Below are 12,965 nucleotides of genomic sequence, written 5' to 3'. Positions count from 1 at the left end.
TCTCACCTGCCCACGAGGGCTTCTCACTGGCAAGAGTGAGAGAGGGAACAAAACCCTGCAGATTTCTAAAGGCTGTGCATGTCAGAGAAGTGATTGGAAGGCAGACAGCGTGCTTCTTAGGGCTCTTCTCTGCCAACTGTCAGCTGCTCTTCCGGGAGAAACGCTGCCTAATTGGCTGCCTGGCCAGCTCAGCCAAGGGAAAGGTGAAGATTTAAGGAAGTAAAACCCACACCTGTCCTCTGGGAACCGAGACTTCAGCAGGAATGGGGGTCACCTTCCTGGAAGCCTGTCTAAGCAGGAGTCCATAAGGAAGCGATGAACAGGGGGTATCCGGAATTCAGCATGAGGTCAGAGAAGGAGGACTTCCGGGAGGGGGTGTCATAGGGCCTTCAGTGAGCAATGGGAAACAGGTTGGCAGCAAGTGACCTATCTGGGTAAGGCTGCTGGTTCACCTGCAAAAGACACAGGGACCGTAGAATCCTAGCCCAGTGCGCATTCCTCAGGAAGCCTGCCTTGATTCCTTACCTAGGCAAAGCTTCTCACCGAGCAGTCTCCCCCACAGCTCTCTGCTTGCTGCCCATTCTCAGACGGGCTCCCCGCCCCATCCCCACCCCACTTGCCTCAGAACTGTGGCCTTCAGCTTGGTCTTGCAATGGGTTTAGAATCCAGAGCTTAAGTTTCTCGAAGGCCCGTGTGATTCCCTCAGCATTCTCCCTACCTCGGGCTTGGCCATTGTTGGAGGTGTCTTGAATCCAGAAGGGAGAGGTCAGGGACCTCCTCAAACACCCGGGAGCCTGGCTGAAGCCCGCACAGTCCTGGGTGGCACTGGTTCAGGGAGGCACCAGCCAGAGAAGGACGGTGACTCTCAAGGTCCTGGCTGTCCTTGGGGGGTGGGGTTCAAGCTCCTGGCCTCACTCTCACTCACAGCCCCCATGGGAGTTCTGGGCCCTCTTTCAGCCCCTCTGTGCTCAAACTCTCAGCGTCCCTGCTGGCTGGGCTAGGCATGCATCTGCGGAGCCAGCCTCGGGGCTGCCAGCACCCCAGCAGGTGATCCCAGGAAAGGAAAGGCAGAGAAATTCCCAGTCATCGCTCCGGTGTCCACCTGCACCTGTGCCGTGCTCTGGCGAAGGCACACTCCAGAGGCCTTGAATTATTTCTACTAAATCATCCTCTTCAGAGAACGTGGATGCTGCCCGGCTACGGAATGCCTGCCGCTGGGCTGGGACACTGGTTGGTCACAGCCTGCATGGCCTGACCCCGTCTGGGAAGGCGGGCCTCACCCTGCAATGGCAAGCTTCTAGAATCTCTGAATTCTTGGAACGTTGGGGCAGGTGGCAGGTTGGCTGATTCCGCACAGGACTCCGCTTTGGTGGCCTGATGGGCAGGCCCCCCGCTCTACTTGCACTCCTCTGGTGATGTGACGGGAACTACACCGTCACGCAGAGCAGCCGCCGTAAGGCCACAGTGTGAGTGGCAGAGTTCTTCAGCACTGACTCGGACACCTCCCATCTTCTGCTGCTTACCTCTGGATCCTTCTTTCATTTGTTGAGGGAGTATTTATGGAGGGTCTGCTCTTTGCCAGACGCTGGGACATAGCCGGAACCTCGAAGCCTAGGGCAAGAGATTTAAATAGATAAGGAGTTTCAACAGACCAGGAGAAGAAACGACTGACCTTGTAGGATGTCATGGCCTGGAGTGTTTGGGTGGCTGGTGGCCCTGAGGGTCACCTAATCTTACAGAGGAGGGAGGCAGCTGCAGGGTGGACATTGGCAGGTCACCTTGTAGATCTCCAAGGACAGGGGTCCTGCCCCTCCCTCGAGCTGTCTCCTCTTCTCTCTCCGTTGCCTGTCTTGAGAGGGTTCTGAAATCTCCGCAAGTCTGCTGCTCCCAACGTTTGCACACATGGCCCAGAACTGAACATCAGTGTGTGCTGTTCAGTGTGGCGTATGGGGCCAGGGCCTCCCATATGCAGCCTCCAAATGCAGGGGTTGAGGGGGTCACCTTTCTGGAAGCACATCCCGTTGTCTACATTCCCCTGCCATACACCAAGCGCTGGGAGAGACATAAAGGGGGTTTAGAATCGAGCCCCCCTCGATGGCATGAATGAGAGGCTCTGAAATGCCCTCATTTTGGGGGGCAGCGTACTTGGAGAAGACCGCTTCACAGGGAGGTGGCCCTCGAGCCAGACAGAACGTCGTGTCCCTGGATGTCAGGGTAGCCGGGGGTTCGGGCATCCTCTGGTGGCCCCTCTCTGGGTGGAGAAGGCAGTTCGTTGGTGGAAAACAGCAGGGACAAAGGTTAGGGGCCAGGGCACTCCTGGCCTTCTGGTGAGTGGCTTGGCTCTGCGACACTGACCACCTTTCTCCTCTCCTCTGTCTGCTGCCACAGCCCAACTATGGAAACCAGCAATACGGACCAAACAGCCAGTTCCCCACCCAGCCAGGCCAGTACCCCACCCCCAACCCCCCACGGCCGCTCACCTCTCCCAACTACCCGGGCCAGAGGATGCCCAGCCAGCCGAGCACCGGGCAGTACCCACCCCCCACGGTCAACATGGGGCAGTATTACAAGGTGAGTCCTACCACCCCACCGGCCCCTTGCTTCCTCACCACCTCATATCCCCATCCCCACCCCCACCCATGGCAGCTTGGTCCTGAAGTCACCAGGGGGCAGGCGGAAATTTCCGGATGTGTCCTCGCCCGCTGGGAGCCATGGCCAAGATGTCAGGCTGGCTTCTCTTGGTTCCTGTTGTCGTGGGTTGACAAGGATTTGCCCCTCCCCTTTTACTGTTTACAGCACACACCAGATGATCATAAAGGAAACATGTTTTTTTTTTTGGGTTTTTTTGTTTTTTTTTTTTTTTTAAAGATTTTATTTATTTATTTGACACAGAGAGACAGCCAGCAAGAGAGGGAACACAAGCAGGGGGAATGGGAGAGGAAGAAGCAGGCTCCCAGCAGCGGAGCCTGATGTGGGGCTCGATCCCATAACGCCGGGATCACGCCCTGAGCCGAAGGCAGACGCCCAACGACTATGCCACCCAGGCGCCCCAGGAAAACATGTTTTTTTTAAAGGAAAAGCATCCACCTGGATATATTAATATTAGCTTCTAAAGCCTTCTTCCTCTAATGCACGTGGGCATCAGTATGTTTATGGTTGTTATTAAGGTTGTAATTTTAAATCAGTCTTTCACCCGACATGAAATCACGGGCGTGGTGCTTATTGCTACGGAGTCTCTCTGGTTCTCACGGCTTAAGGGAGCCTCACCGGACCACGCCGTATTTCATCATTCCCTTCCTATCAGACGTTTACGTTGTTTTTGATTCTTCACTTTCGAAGTAACACCATGATGAATTTTTTCAGGCACATTTGCCAGGGAATCATGCTAACGTCCATGACCACCCACCACGGCTCCAACTTTTGCAGTCTAGGTGTTTCTAGTCTTGCAATTTCTTGCTATATTACTAGCTGTGGACAGGGAGACGAAATGCTGTCCCCGGGATGGAGGAGGGCGTGACCTGCTCCACCCCGGTCCCGCTCCGCACCCCAGCACTGGATGGGCCTCGTCAGCACCCCCTGTATCCTACTCCTGGCCAGTTTTCATATCGGGAGAGAAAGCAGGCTTCCGGTAGCTTTTCTGCCTGCCACTTTCACCTCATTGTGTGTCTTGCTTTAACAGCCAGAGCAATTTAATGGACAAAATAACACGTTCTCGGGAAGCAGCTACAGTAACTACAGCCAAGGGAACGTCAATAGGGTATGTTGCAGTGTTCATCTGAGTGCTAACCCACCTGTACTCGTGTGTCTAAGGGGCCTGGCCGTTCCCACTGCAGGCCCATGTGGGGGTGCACTTCGGGTCGTCAGCTCTGGAGTACGGTGCTGCTCAGACAGAATCCACAGGTCCAGGCAGGTGGGCCAAGGAGGAGTAAGGACTAAGAGCAGAAGGGAGAGGGGCTCCTAGGGAGCCAACTTCCCGGGGTGCTGCAGGCCCAGCTCCATCTGAGGACCCCGCTGGGCTAGGGGTGGAGAGTGTAGCCCAGAGTGATGATGTAGGCGGTCAGAGACCTGAGTGCTGGCCGGGATGGAAAGATTCCCACAGGGGGACTGGCTTTCCTCCCTTGGGGGAGCAGGGACCATAGCCTCAGGATTACAGGGTGGGTAGGGTGTATGTCCATAGCCATAGTGCCTCCTATCCCTCTGACCCCGTAACCTATGTGTGGCTTCTCTTTCCCTCCAGCCTCCCAGGCCAGTTCCTGTGGCAAATTACCCCCACTCACCTGTTCCAGGGAATCCCACGCCCCCCATGACCCCCGGGAGCAGCATCCCCCCGTACCTGTCCCCCAGCCAAGACGTTAAGCCACCCTTTCCACCTGACATCAAGCCAAATATGAGCGCTCTGCCGCCACCCCCAGGTGAGTGCCCTATGTCCTACCTCTGTCTGGCCAGCTCCACCTAGGGCCCTGCAGTGGCCTGGAGCCAGGGGGCTTGGAAGTTGGACTGCCTGTGGGGGTGGGGCATGTGGAAAGAGCGGGAGGGCTTGGAAGCAGATAAGCCACACCCACAAGGGAAATTTGGGGTGGAGCTGGGCTGCCAACAGCCCTGAGCCGCTGGAGGTTGGGAGCAAAAGTAGCTTCCAGCCCTGGAGAACTGGGCGGAGGAGCCTGGGGCTTCCAGAGTAGGGGGTATATGGGGTCAGAGGGGAGTAGAGCCAGGATGAATGGGACATGGGACCCAGGGATGGTGGGCCTGGGGTGGGGTGGACTGACAGAAGCAAGGGGCTCTCTGGCTCTCTGCTGTGCCTATAGCCCAGCTTCTGGGGCCCTGTTTACACACTCAACTGCATGGTCCCACGAGCATGCAGCTAAGAGTGCACAGCACGTGGGGAGCGAGCTCCACCCATAGCCCCGGAGCCCATGCTTCTGTGTGCCCATGGTGGCCACGGGCATGAGACTCATCCAGCTCCCTCCCTGCCCAGCCAACCACAACGATGAGCTGCGGCTCACGTTCCCGGTGCGGGATGGCGTGGTGCTGGAGCCCTTCCGCCTCGAGCACAACCTAGCCGTCAGCAACCATGTCTTTCACCTGCGGCCCACGGTCCACCAGACACTGATGTGGAGGTGAGTGTCATGCTGGGGGCACAGGCCCAAGCTGGGTGGGGGAGGCCTCTGGTGGTGACCTCCCTGGCCTAGGCATTGCCCTGAGCACGTAGGAGCAGCACCTGCCCACTGCCTCACCTGTTCGGCATCATTGACTGGGCCCTGCTCTGGGCAGGGTTTGGGGGATGTCGTGGGGAACCTGCAGGCAGGCCGGCCTTGGCAGGTATAGTGGCCCAAGGGCAGGGAGCAGCTTTCACTCACTGTAGTCCTGAGGGCGGGGTCAGGGATGACCTCCCAGAAGACAATGTGGCTAGCTCAGACCCAAAAGCCAGTAAGGCAGCCAGGAGGGACCCTGAGCTGGCAGGAGGAACTTGAACGTGGCTTGTTGTGGCTAGAGCAAGAACGTAGAGGGATGAGTCTGGGCTGGGCAGGACCAACAAGCCCTCCAGGTTGCCAGCGGCTGGCCACTGAGCCAGGCCGCTGCTCAGACATCACGACACACCACAGGACAAGGGCTGGAGGTCCCTGGCTGGGCCAGGCCCTGTGTTCTCTACCTTCTACACCCAACCTGCCTTGATCTTGTCAGTGGGCAAGGCTTTTCCCATTGACCCTGAGGCGAGATAAGTCGATTAGCCTGGGGGGAGTTCTCACAGCAAGCGACAGAGCTGGGACTCGGTCCCAGTTCTCTTGGATGCCAGAACCCGTTGGTGTCTCCACCCTCTGTCCTTCCTCCTCAGGCAGGACCCACACTGCCCTGCCACCACTGTGACCAGAGTCTCTCAGCCGCCCAATGGGCACCCAAAAGGCACAAGATGGCTTACAAGCTCAGTGCCTTGACCACGCCAAGCGGGCTTCAGTGGGGTCTGCAGACAGAGCTGGGGTGGGGGGAAGGGCACAGGTGCTCAGGCAGGAGGGTGGAGAGGCGCGGGGTGGGGGTGTCCCTGCTCACCCGTCCCTCCTTACCTGAGTGCTTTCGCCTGGGAGGTGCCCTTTGGCCCTGGCCTGCTTGGTTTCCACATGTACGTGGTCACTGCTGGGCTCACGAGGGTCTCCTTCCGTGCTGTGTCTTAGGTGCCCCTCTGGGCAGGGAACTGAACCAGACATGGCCCAGGCCCGGGTGATTCTCCCAACTGAAGTCTGGGTTGGACATAATCAGCCTTCCGGCTGGTCTTGTCACATTAGTGTCTGTCCTTTTTGTCCGTCTGTCTCTGTCCTGGGAGAGCAGCGGTCACCCTGTAGGGAGGGGTCCGGAGGAGACCGGCAGAGCTGTGGGGTGTGGCTGGAGTGAACAGCGTGGGGGAGTTTGGGTTGTTGGGACGGGTTTTGACTGGGGATGTGGGCAGGGGGCCGTCCAGGGTGGGAGAGGAGAGTGCAGGGAAGCAGGGGCAGCCGTCGCAGCTGAGGACTGGGGCCGTGGCGAGGTGGAGGCGCGCTGCCTGGCCGCGTGTCACCGAGGCCGTGCCGTCTGAGCCCCGCCCCGCCCCTCAGGTCTGACCTGGAGCTGCAGTTCAAGTGCTACCACCACGAGGACCGGCAGATGAACACCAACTGGCCGGCGTCCGTGCAGGTCAGCGTGAACGCCACGCCCCTCACCATCGAGCGCGGCGACAACAAGACCTCCCACAAGCCCCTGCACCTCAAGCATGTTTGCCAGCCGGGCCGCAACACCATCCAGATCACTGTCACGGCCTGCTGCTGCGTGAGTGTGCGGGAGGGGGCGGGCTGAGGGCGTGGCGTGGGGAGCCCCGCGGCGCTCCAGTCCGCAGCCCTGTCCTTGCGGCTCTGGCCCCGTCCCCATAGCCACTGAAGGGACCTTTCAGAAACGTGCGTCCACACACGTACGGTGGTGCCCTGGGGCTGTGGGATAACCTTCAGAGCCACCACCGTGCTCCGGCCATAGATGTGGCCTTTTCCACTCTCACACCACAGGCCCCATGCAGTCCGCACACCTACCTGCACTTCCTCCCGCGGGCCCTTCCTCCTGGACACCTCCCGTGCCCTCCACCATCTTCCACTGGTGAAGGTCTCTGTGCCTCGAAGCCGGGCGCTGTTCTGGCTTCACTCACAAGAAATTTTATATTCTGATCACCTTTTGACCCAGACCCAACTCCATCAAGTCTGGAGTTAACTTTCTCCCTTCTTCACCCAACCCTGGTATCTTAGAATCGTGTGTGTATATGTCCCTCCGATCTGTGACCTGCTCTGGGACCACATCTGAGCCACTCTCCTATCCCCCCAGAGATCAGGGCCTGGCACACAGCTTGCCCAGGGCCCTGTGTGGGAGTAGATTGCCAGTCCCGCTCTGCTGGCCCCGGTGGGGGACAAGGAGAAGGAAAATCACTGATCCTGCCCTTAGGAGCATAGGGACACCAAGGCTACCTAGAGTCGGGAGTCACAGGATGGGGAGTGCTGTCAGAATGAAAAGCCTGTACAATCCTGGAAGGCTTCCTGGAGAAGTGAAAACAGGGATGACACCCTCTGGCAGGAAGGGTTGAGGATACATAATGGGGAGCAGTGCTGGGCGAGGTTAGGAAGTCAGGCCAGCTCCAGTCCTGATGCCAGGTGTCCCGTAACCTCATGCCAGGGGTGTTTCAGTGTGGCCAGGCAGCTGTCCCAGGTGGTGACCCTTGCCTGGGTCTCCAGGCTCACAGGTCCCAGGACACATCCTGGGGTCTCAAGGGCCCCTCTTCTAGAGTGGCATCACTATGGATCGTGGGCCCTTTCCTGAGCTTGGCCTTCAAAGGGGGCCTTCGGGCACACGTGGGGCCGGCCGTGGGGGCACCGCAGGGTGGGGGCTGAGCACACACTCTTTCCCGGCAGTCCCACCTCTTCGTGCTGCAGCTGGTCCACCGGCCCTCCGTGCGCTCCGTGCTGCAAGGCCTCCTCAAGAAACGTCTCCTGCCCGCAGAGCACTGTATCACAAAAAGTGAGTGTGGGCGCGGGGAGGGAGAGCCGGCCCCAGCCCGTGCTCAGCGTCCGTCCGTGCTCGTCATGTGCCAGGACCAACCTTGGGCTCCGTGCACAAACCCCGGGGCCCGAGTGTCCCTTGGCCCCAGTCCCCACCCCCAATTCATGTCCCTCCCTCCGGAGCTGTGGGGACAATCAGATGAGCATGGCCTGTGAGACCTGCCTAGCCTAGACGAGCTGGCTCCCAGCACAGGGTGTGAGGCAAATTAAAAGGAAACACCATAGTGTAGACAGGACAGGCAGGCTTCCTGGAAGAGGTGATCACCTAGAAAATCACTTCTAGAAACTGGGCAGAGGGGATCTTCAGCAGAAGGGGGGGCCGGGGGTGGTTTCTTGACTGGCCTCCCCACCTGGACAGCTCGTGGCTAAACTAGAGAGAGGGACTTGGCCCAGAGCCCAGTCCTTTGGAGGAAACACCCAGGTCATTAGCGAGGGACACCATGCAGGGAGGGGCCCCACAGCCCCTCCCTGTGACTGTGCTGCTTCACATGACCTCCCGAGCCCCCGGTTCCCGCCAGGTGCTTGTCCGTTCCCATTCCCACCCTTGCAGAAGTGAGTGCAAGAGCGCCTGACCCAGAAAATCAGTGGGCAGTGCCAGACTGGGTTTCTGCACGTGTGGTAGGAAGTGCCCCTTCCTGATGAAGGCGGGCCTCTTCTGCAGAGACTGGGGAGCTGCCATGGTGACCTCTAGGGACACATGCCTCCCGCACATCACCCATGGGGGCTGCCGTTCCGGAGTGCTGGGTGGCCCAGGGCACCCGGAGGGCCAAGCTCCCCTGTGATCAGGCCGGGGTGCGCCAGTTATTCCTGGGGCCTCCCAGTGTCTTCGGGGCAGTGGAGAAGCGGCCGGGGGCGGGGGCGGTGTTTGAGCCCCAGCAGGGAGTGCCACCTGTGCGGGACAGCCCTGTCCTCTGCACCCACCTGTGCCTCCTGCCCCACAGTCAAGCGGAATTTCAGCAGCGTGGCTGCCTCGTCGGGCAACACGACCCTCAACGGGGAGGATGGCGTGGAGCAGACGGCCATCAAGGTGTCTCTGAAGTGCCCCATCACATTCCGGCGCATCCAGCTGCCTGCTCGAGGCCACGACTGCAAGCATGTCCAGGTGAGTGGTCCCGGCGGCAGCGGCTCCGGGGGAGTGGGGGGGGGGGTGTCCAGCTGGGACGCGGAGGGGCAGGCCGAGGGGCCAGCGGGGTCTGGCTCTGATCCCCGGGGCGCTCTGTGGCCATCAGAAGCCGATCGTACTCACCCACCCCAGCCATCATTTGTCTTTGGGGCAGCTTCTCTACGTGCCCAGGGCTTGGTTCCCAGAGGACCGCAGAACCCACTTAGTCCCCGTCCTGACAGATGTCGGGTGCCAGCTGGAAGTCCTGCACACACGGCCATAGCTGGTTTGGAGCCCAAGAGTAGGGACACCTCTGCCTGATCACGGCTGTGTCCTGGGACCTTACCCCCAGCAGGTGCTTAGGAAGTGGCCAGGGTTGCTTCCGTAGAGCACTGTGCAAATGTGGGCAGCCTGGGTGGGTGGGATTCCCTGTGGGGGGTACTGCTCAGGAAGGAATCCCAGAAGAGGGTGCAAGAAGGCATCCCTGTGGAGGCTGGGGGCCAGGCCAGGCGAGCCCTCAGCCCCACCCTCCCGTATAGGGAGCAGGTCTAGAGAGCTTCCCTCTGGGAAAACAGTGTGGGCACAAAGAGTTTGGGCTCTCGATTTGTCTGACACACGTTGACTAACTGGACTGGATGTGTTCTCGGTGCCAGGGCTGGGCTGACGGGGCGGATGGCGTCCACACTGCCCCCGGCCTCCATGAGAGGGGCCATCACGTGTCAGGGTCAGTGATGGGCACCGTTGGGCGCCGCGAGATGGCCACCCACAACCCCGCAGCCCCAGTCTCTCCCAGCACGCCTCTCTGTCCCCTCTGGGAGACCTTCATGAGGGTCCCGGAGGCAGTGGCACTTACATTCTCTGCATCTTCTCATCTGTCCGTCTGTCTGCCTGTCTCCTGGCCTCTGCAGTGCTTCGACCTGGAGTCGTACCTGCAGCTGAATTGCGAGAGAGGGACCTGGAGGTGTCCTGTGTGCAAGTGAGTAGAAGCCGCCCCGGCAGGCGGCTCCCCACCCAGCGGAGAAGGGGAGGAGCTCCCCAGCCTCCCTCTGGCCCTGCTGTCCGGGGCGCAGCTGCCTGCACCTGCCCTAAAAGCAAAGCAGGGAACCCCGACACGGCAGAGGTGCTCAGAGCACCTGAGTGGGCAGTGGGCAGTCCTCTTGTCTCCAGCTGTCACAGGGCAGCTGCCTCCTGTCACCGTGTCCCATAGGAACCGGCAGCAGAGGCAGAGCTCTTCGACACAGTGGGGAGGGCTGGGCTCTGCTCCTACTCTCCAGGGTGCAAGAGCAAAGGCAAGCCCCCCTCTTTTTTTTTTTTTTTTTCCCCAGTAAAACCGCTCTGCTTGAGGGCCTGGAGGTGGATCAGTACATGTGGGGTATCCTGAACGCCATCCAACAGTGAGTAGGCCTCCCCGGCTAGGGCCCTGTGTGGGGGGGTGGCAGGGTGCTGGCCTGATAGGATAACGTGAGCACGGGGATGCTCCTGATACCCGCTCGCTCTCCAGGCTGGCAGAGAGCTCGCCTGCTCCAGCTCTCACTTCCCAGTGACTCTGCCTCAGGGACTTCTCTACCTGGGGGCAAATGAACTTTCCAGAAAGGACCAAACTCAGCCAGAGCAAGACAGTGCTCCAGACAGCCACTCCTTGGGTGGGAGGCCTTGGGACCAGCTACCCTGTGCCCAGCCAGCCACTTGCTTTTCCTTGCCTTAGTCTCCCCGTAAAATCCCTCACACCTCTGTCCTGTGCAGAGCGTGGCGAAAATGGGGACGGGAGCCTGGGCAGAGACATGTCACTGCGTGTCGGAGCTGGAGGCTCAGGACCTCACTTCTGTCCCCTTCCTTCTCCCAGCTCCGAGTTTGAAGAGGTCACCATCGACCCCACATGCAGCTGGCGGCCAGTCCCCATCAAGTCAGACCTGCACATTAAAGATGACCCAGATGGCATCCCCTCCAAGCGGTTCAAGACCATGAGTCCCAGCCAGATGATCCTGCCCAACGTCATGGAAATGATCGCAGCCCTGGGCCCTGGCCCGTCCCCCTACCCACTCCCGCCTCCACCGGGGGGCACCAGCTCCAACGACTACAGCAACCAAGGTGGGTGATACTGGACAAGGAGGGGGAGAGGAGGCCCAGCAGGGGCCCAGGATTTCTGGGCTCACGTTGGCAGGTGCAGGGGGGTTGTGGTAACGTATACCCCCAAAACACAACCCAGGTCACTGGACTTGGGGGTACGGTGGCCCATTCAACACCGTCCTCCTCTCCTTTGCCGCCTGGTTCCATCCAGTCCTGTGGGTCAGCACCCAGTTGGGAAGGCCTGAGTGAAGAGCTGCCCCATGGGCCAGCCTCCTGCTTCTCCCACGCTGCCCTGCCCGCCTCCCCAAGCTCCAGGGGACAGACCACTCCTTGACTTCTTTGGAGCCTGCTTTGCTGGGGTCGCTAACAGAGCACTCCCACTTAGAGTTCTCAGCCCTTCCTGGGGCCGTCCCGTGTTTCTCTGTGACATCTGTGCTGTCCTGTCCCCACAACACTCCCATCCTTCCAGGGGCAGAGTTTAGGGGCCTGGAGCTCCAGTCTTTGGCCACCAAGGTCACCGTCACTACCTCTCACTCTCCCTGCCGCCCAGACCAAGCTGTACCCTACTGCCCTGGGTTCCTAGAAAGTTCCCAGCCCCCTTAAACACAGGGCATGGCAGCTCCTCACAGGATCCGGGCTCCCGGATGATTAGAGGCCCGGAGAGGTGAATCCACATAGCAGGGTCCCACAGCGTGCAGAGGACCCCTCTTTCCAGCATGCTGGCCTTGCTATGGCCGTGCAGTGGAAGGAGCTGTGGCCAGGGAAGCCAGACAGCTGACTTCTCTGGAATCTGACGCAGCTTTCTTTGCGGGCTGGGCAGTTCCTGACTTCCCACTCTGGGCCAGGGTCTATCCATCGAGGAGGTGGAAACTCGTGGGGGCAGTGGGATACCGGTCTGGGGGTCTAGCTCAGCAGATCCTGTGGAAGGCTCGGACTTGGGCCTCGTCCTGCCTACCCTCCCCCGACCTCAGAAGCCTGGCCTACCCCTTGCTCAAGCTCTGCCCCCATAACTGTAAAACAGCTCGTGTCCTGGGGTGCTAAGGCCCACCAGAAAAGGCCGCATCACTGCCCTGTCATACAGCCCAGAGGTCTGAGGCCACAGGAGCTGACTCCAGCCAAAGGGGGCAGGACTCAGATCTTAATTTACATATCCCCCCCCCCCCGCCGTCTTTCCTCTGGAGTAACACTGCCCCGCTGCCGTCTTGTTCCCTCCCCAGGCAACAACTACCAGGGCCACGGCAACTTTGACTTCCCCCATGGAAACCCTGGTGGCACGTCCATGAACGACTTCATGCACGGGCCCCCCCAGCTCTCCCACCCCCCGGACATGCCCAACAACATGGCCGCCCTCGAGAAACCCCTCAGCCACCCCATGCAGGAAACTGTGAGTACCTCTTTCTCACCCTGACCTTCCCCCGGTCCCCAACCCCTTCGCCCCCATCCTCTGTGTGGGACTGATGGGAGCAGAGAGCTCCCCGAGGACCTTTCTGATGTGTGCCTAGTTCTCTCCCAGGCAAAGAGGAGGACTGAGAATGAGAATGGGTCTGGGGGTGCTCAGAGGGAGGGAGCAGCCTGACCCAGGCTGGGTCGTGACCCATTGCCATCCTCGGACTTGGCTGTTCACTCAGGACACTGGATTCTCAGCTGGGGGAAGCTGTAGGCTCCTGTTTGCGCGCACCACGCATACACGTGTCCACCTTGCATGTGTTCCCACCACGCCCCTGCACACACCA

At 59.9% G+C, this 12,965-nt stretch overlaps 1 protein-coding gene across 12 annotated transcripts in view; it reads left to right on the top strand.

Annotated features, from left to right (window-relative positions):
* ZMIZ1 (zinc finger MIZ-type containing 1) overlaps positions 1-12,965 on the top strand; it is a 234,424-nt gene that overhangs the window by 212,951 nt on the left and 8,508 nt on the right. For 11 of the 12 annotated variants that reach the window (XM_045783347.2, XM_045783344.2, XM_045783341.2 and 8 more), the window contains 11 exons: positions 2,389-2,571; positions 3,680-3,757; positions 4,238-4,412; positions 4,976-5,117; positions 6,585-6,795; positions 7,917-8,022; positions 9,005-9,165; positions 10,074-10,141; positions 10,491-10,559; positions 11,009-11,253; positions 12,450-12,616. In XM_045783347.2, coding sequence (XP_045639303.1) covers positions 2,389-2,571; positions 3,680-3,757; positions 4,238-4,412; positions 4,976-5,117; positions 6,585-6,795; positions 7,917-8,022; positions 9,005-9,165; positions 10,074-10,141; positions 10,491-10,559; positions 11,009-11,253; positions 12,450-12,616 — 1,605 coding nt within the window. The remainder of the gene's footprint in view (positions 1-2,388; positions 2,572-3,679; positions 3,758-4,237; positions 4,413-4,975; positions 5,118-6,584; positions 6,796-7,916; positions 8,023-9,004; positions 9,166-10,073; positions 10,142-10,490; positions 10,560-11,008; positions 11,254-12,449; positions 12,617-12,965) is intronic. The other variant, XM_045783346.2, reaches the window with a different exon arrangement.

Source organism: Ursus americanus, chromosome 6 (genome assembly GCF_024610735.1).
Source record: "Ursus americanus isolate L20-20 chromosome 6, mUrsAme1.1.p, whole genome shotgun sequence".
NCBI classification, from domain to species: domain Eukaryota; kingdom Metazoa; phylum Chordata; class Mammalia; order Carnivora; family Ursidae; genus Ursus; species Ursus americanus.
This window is presented reverse-complemented; position numbering and strand designations above follow the sequence as displayed.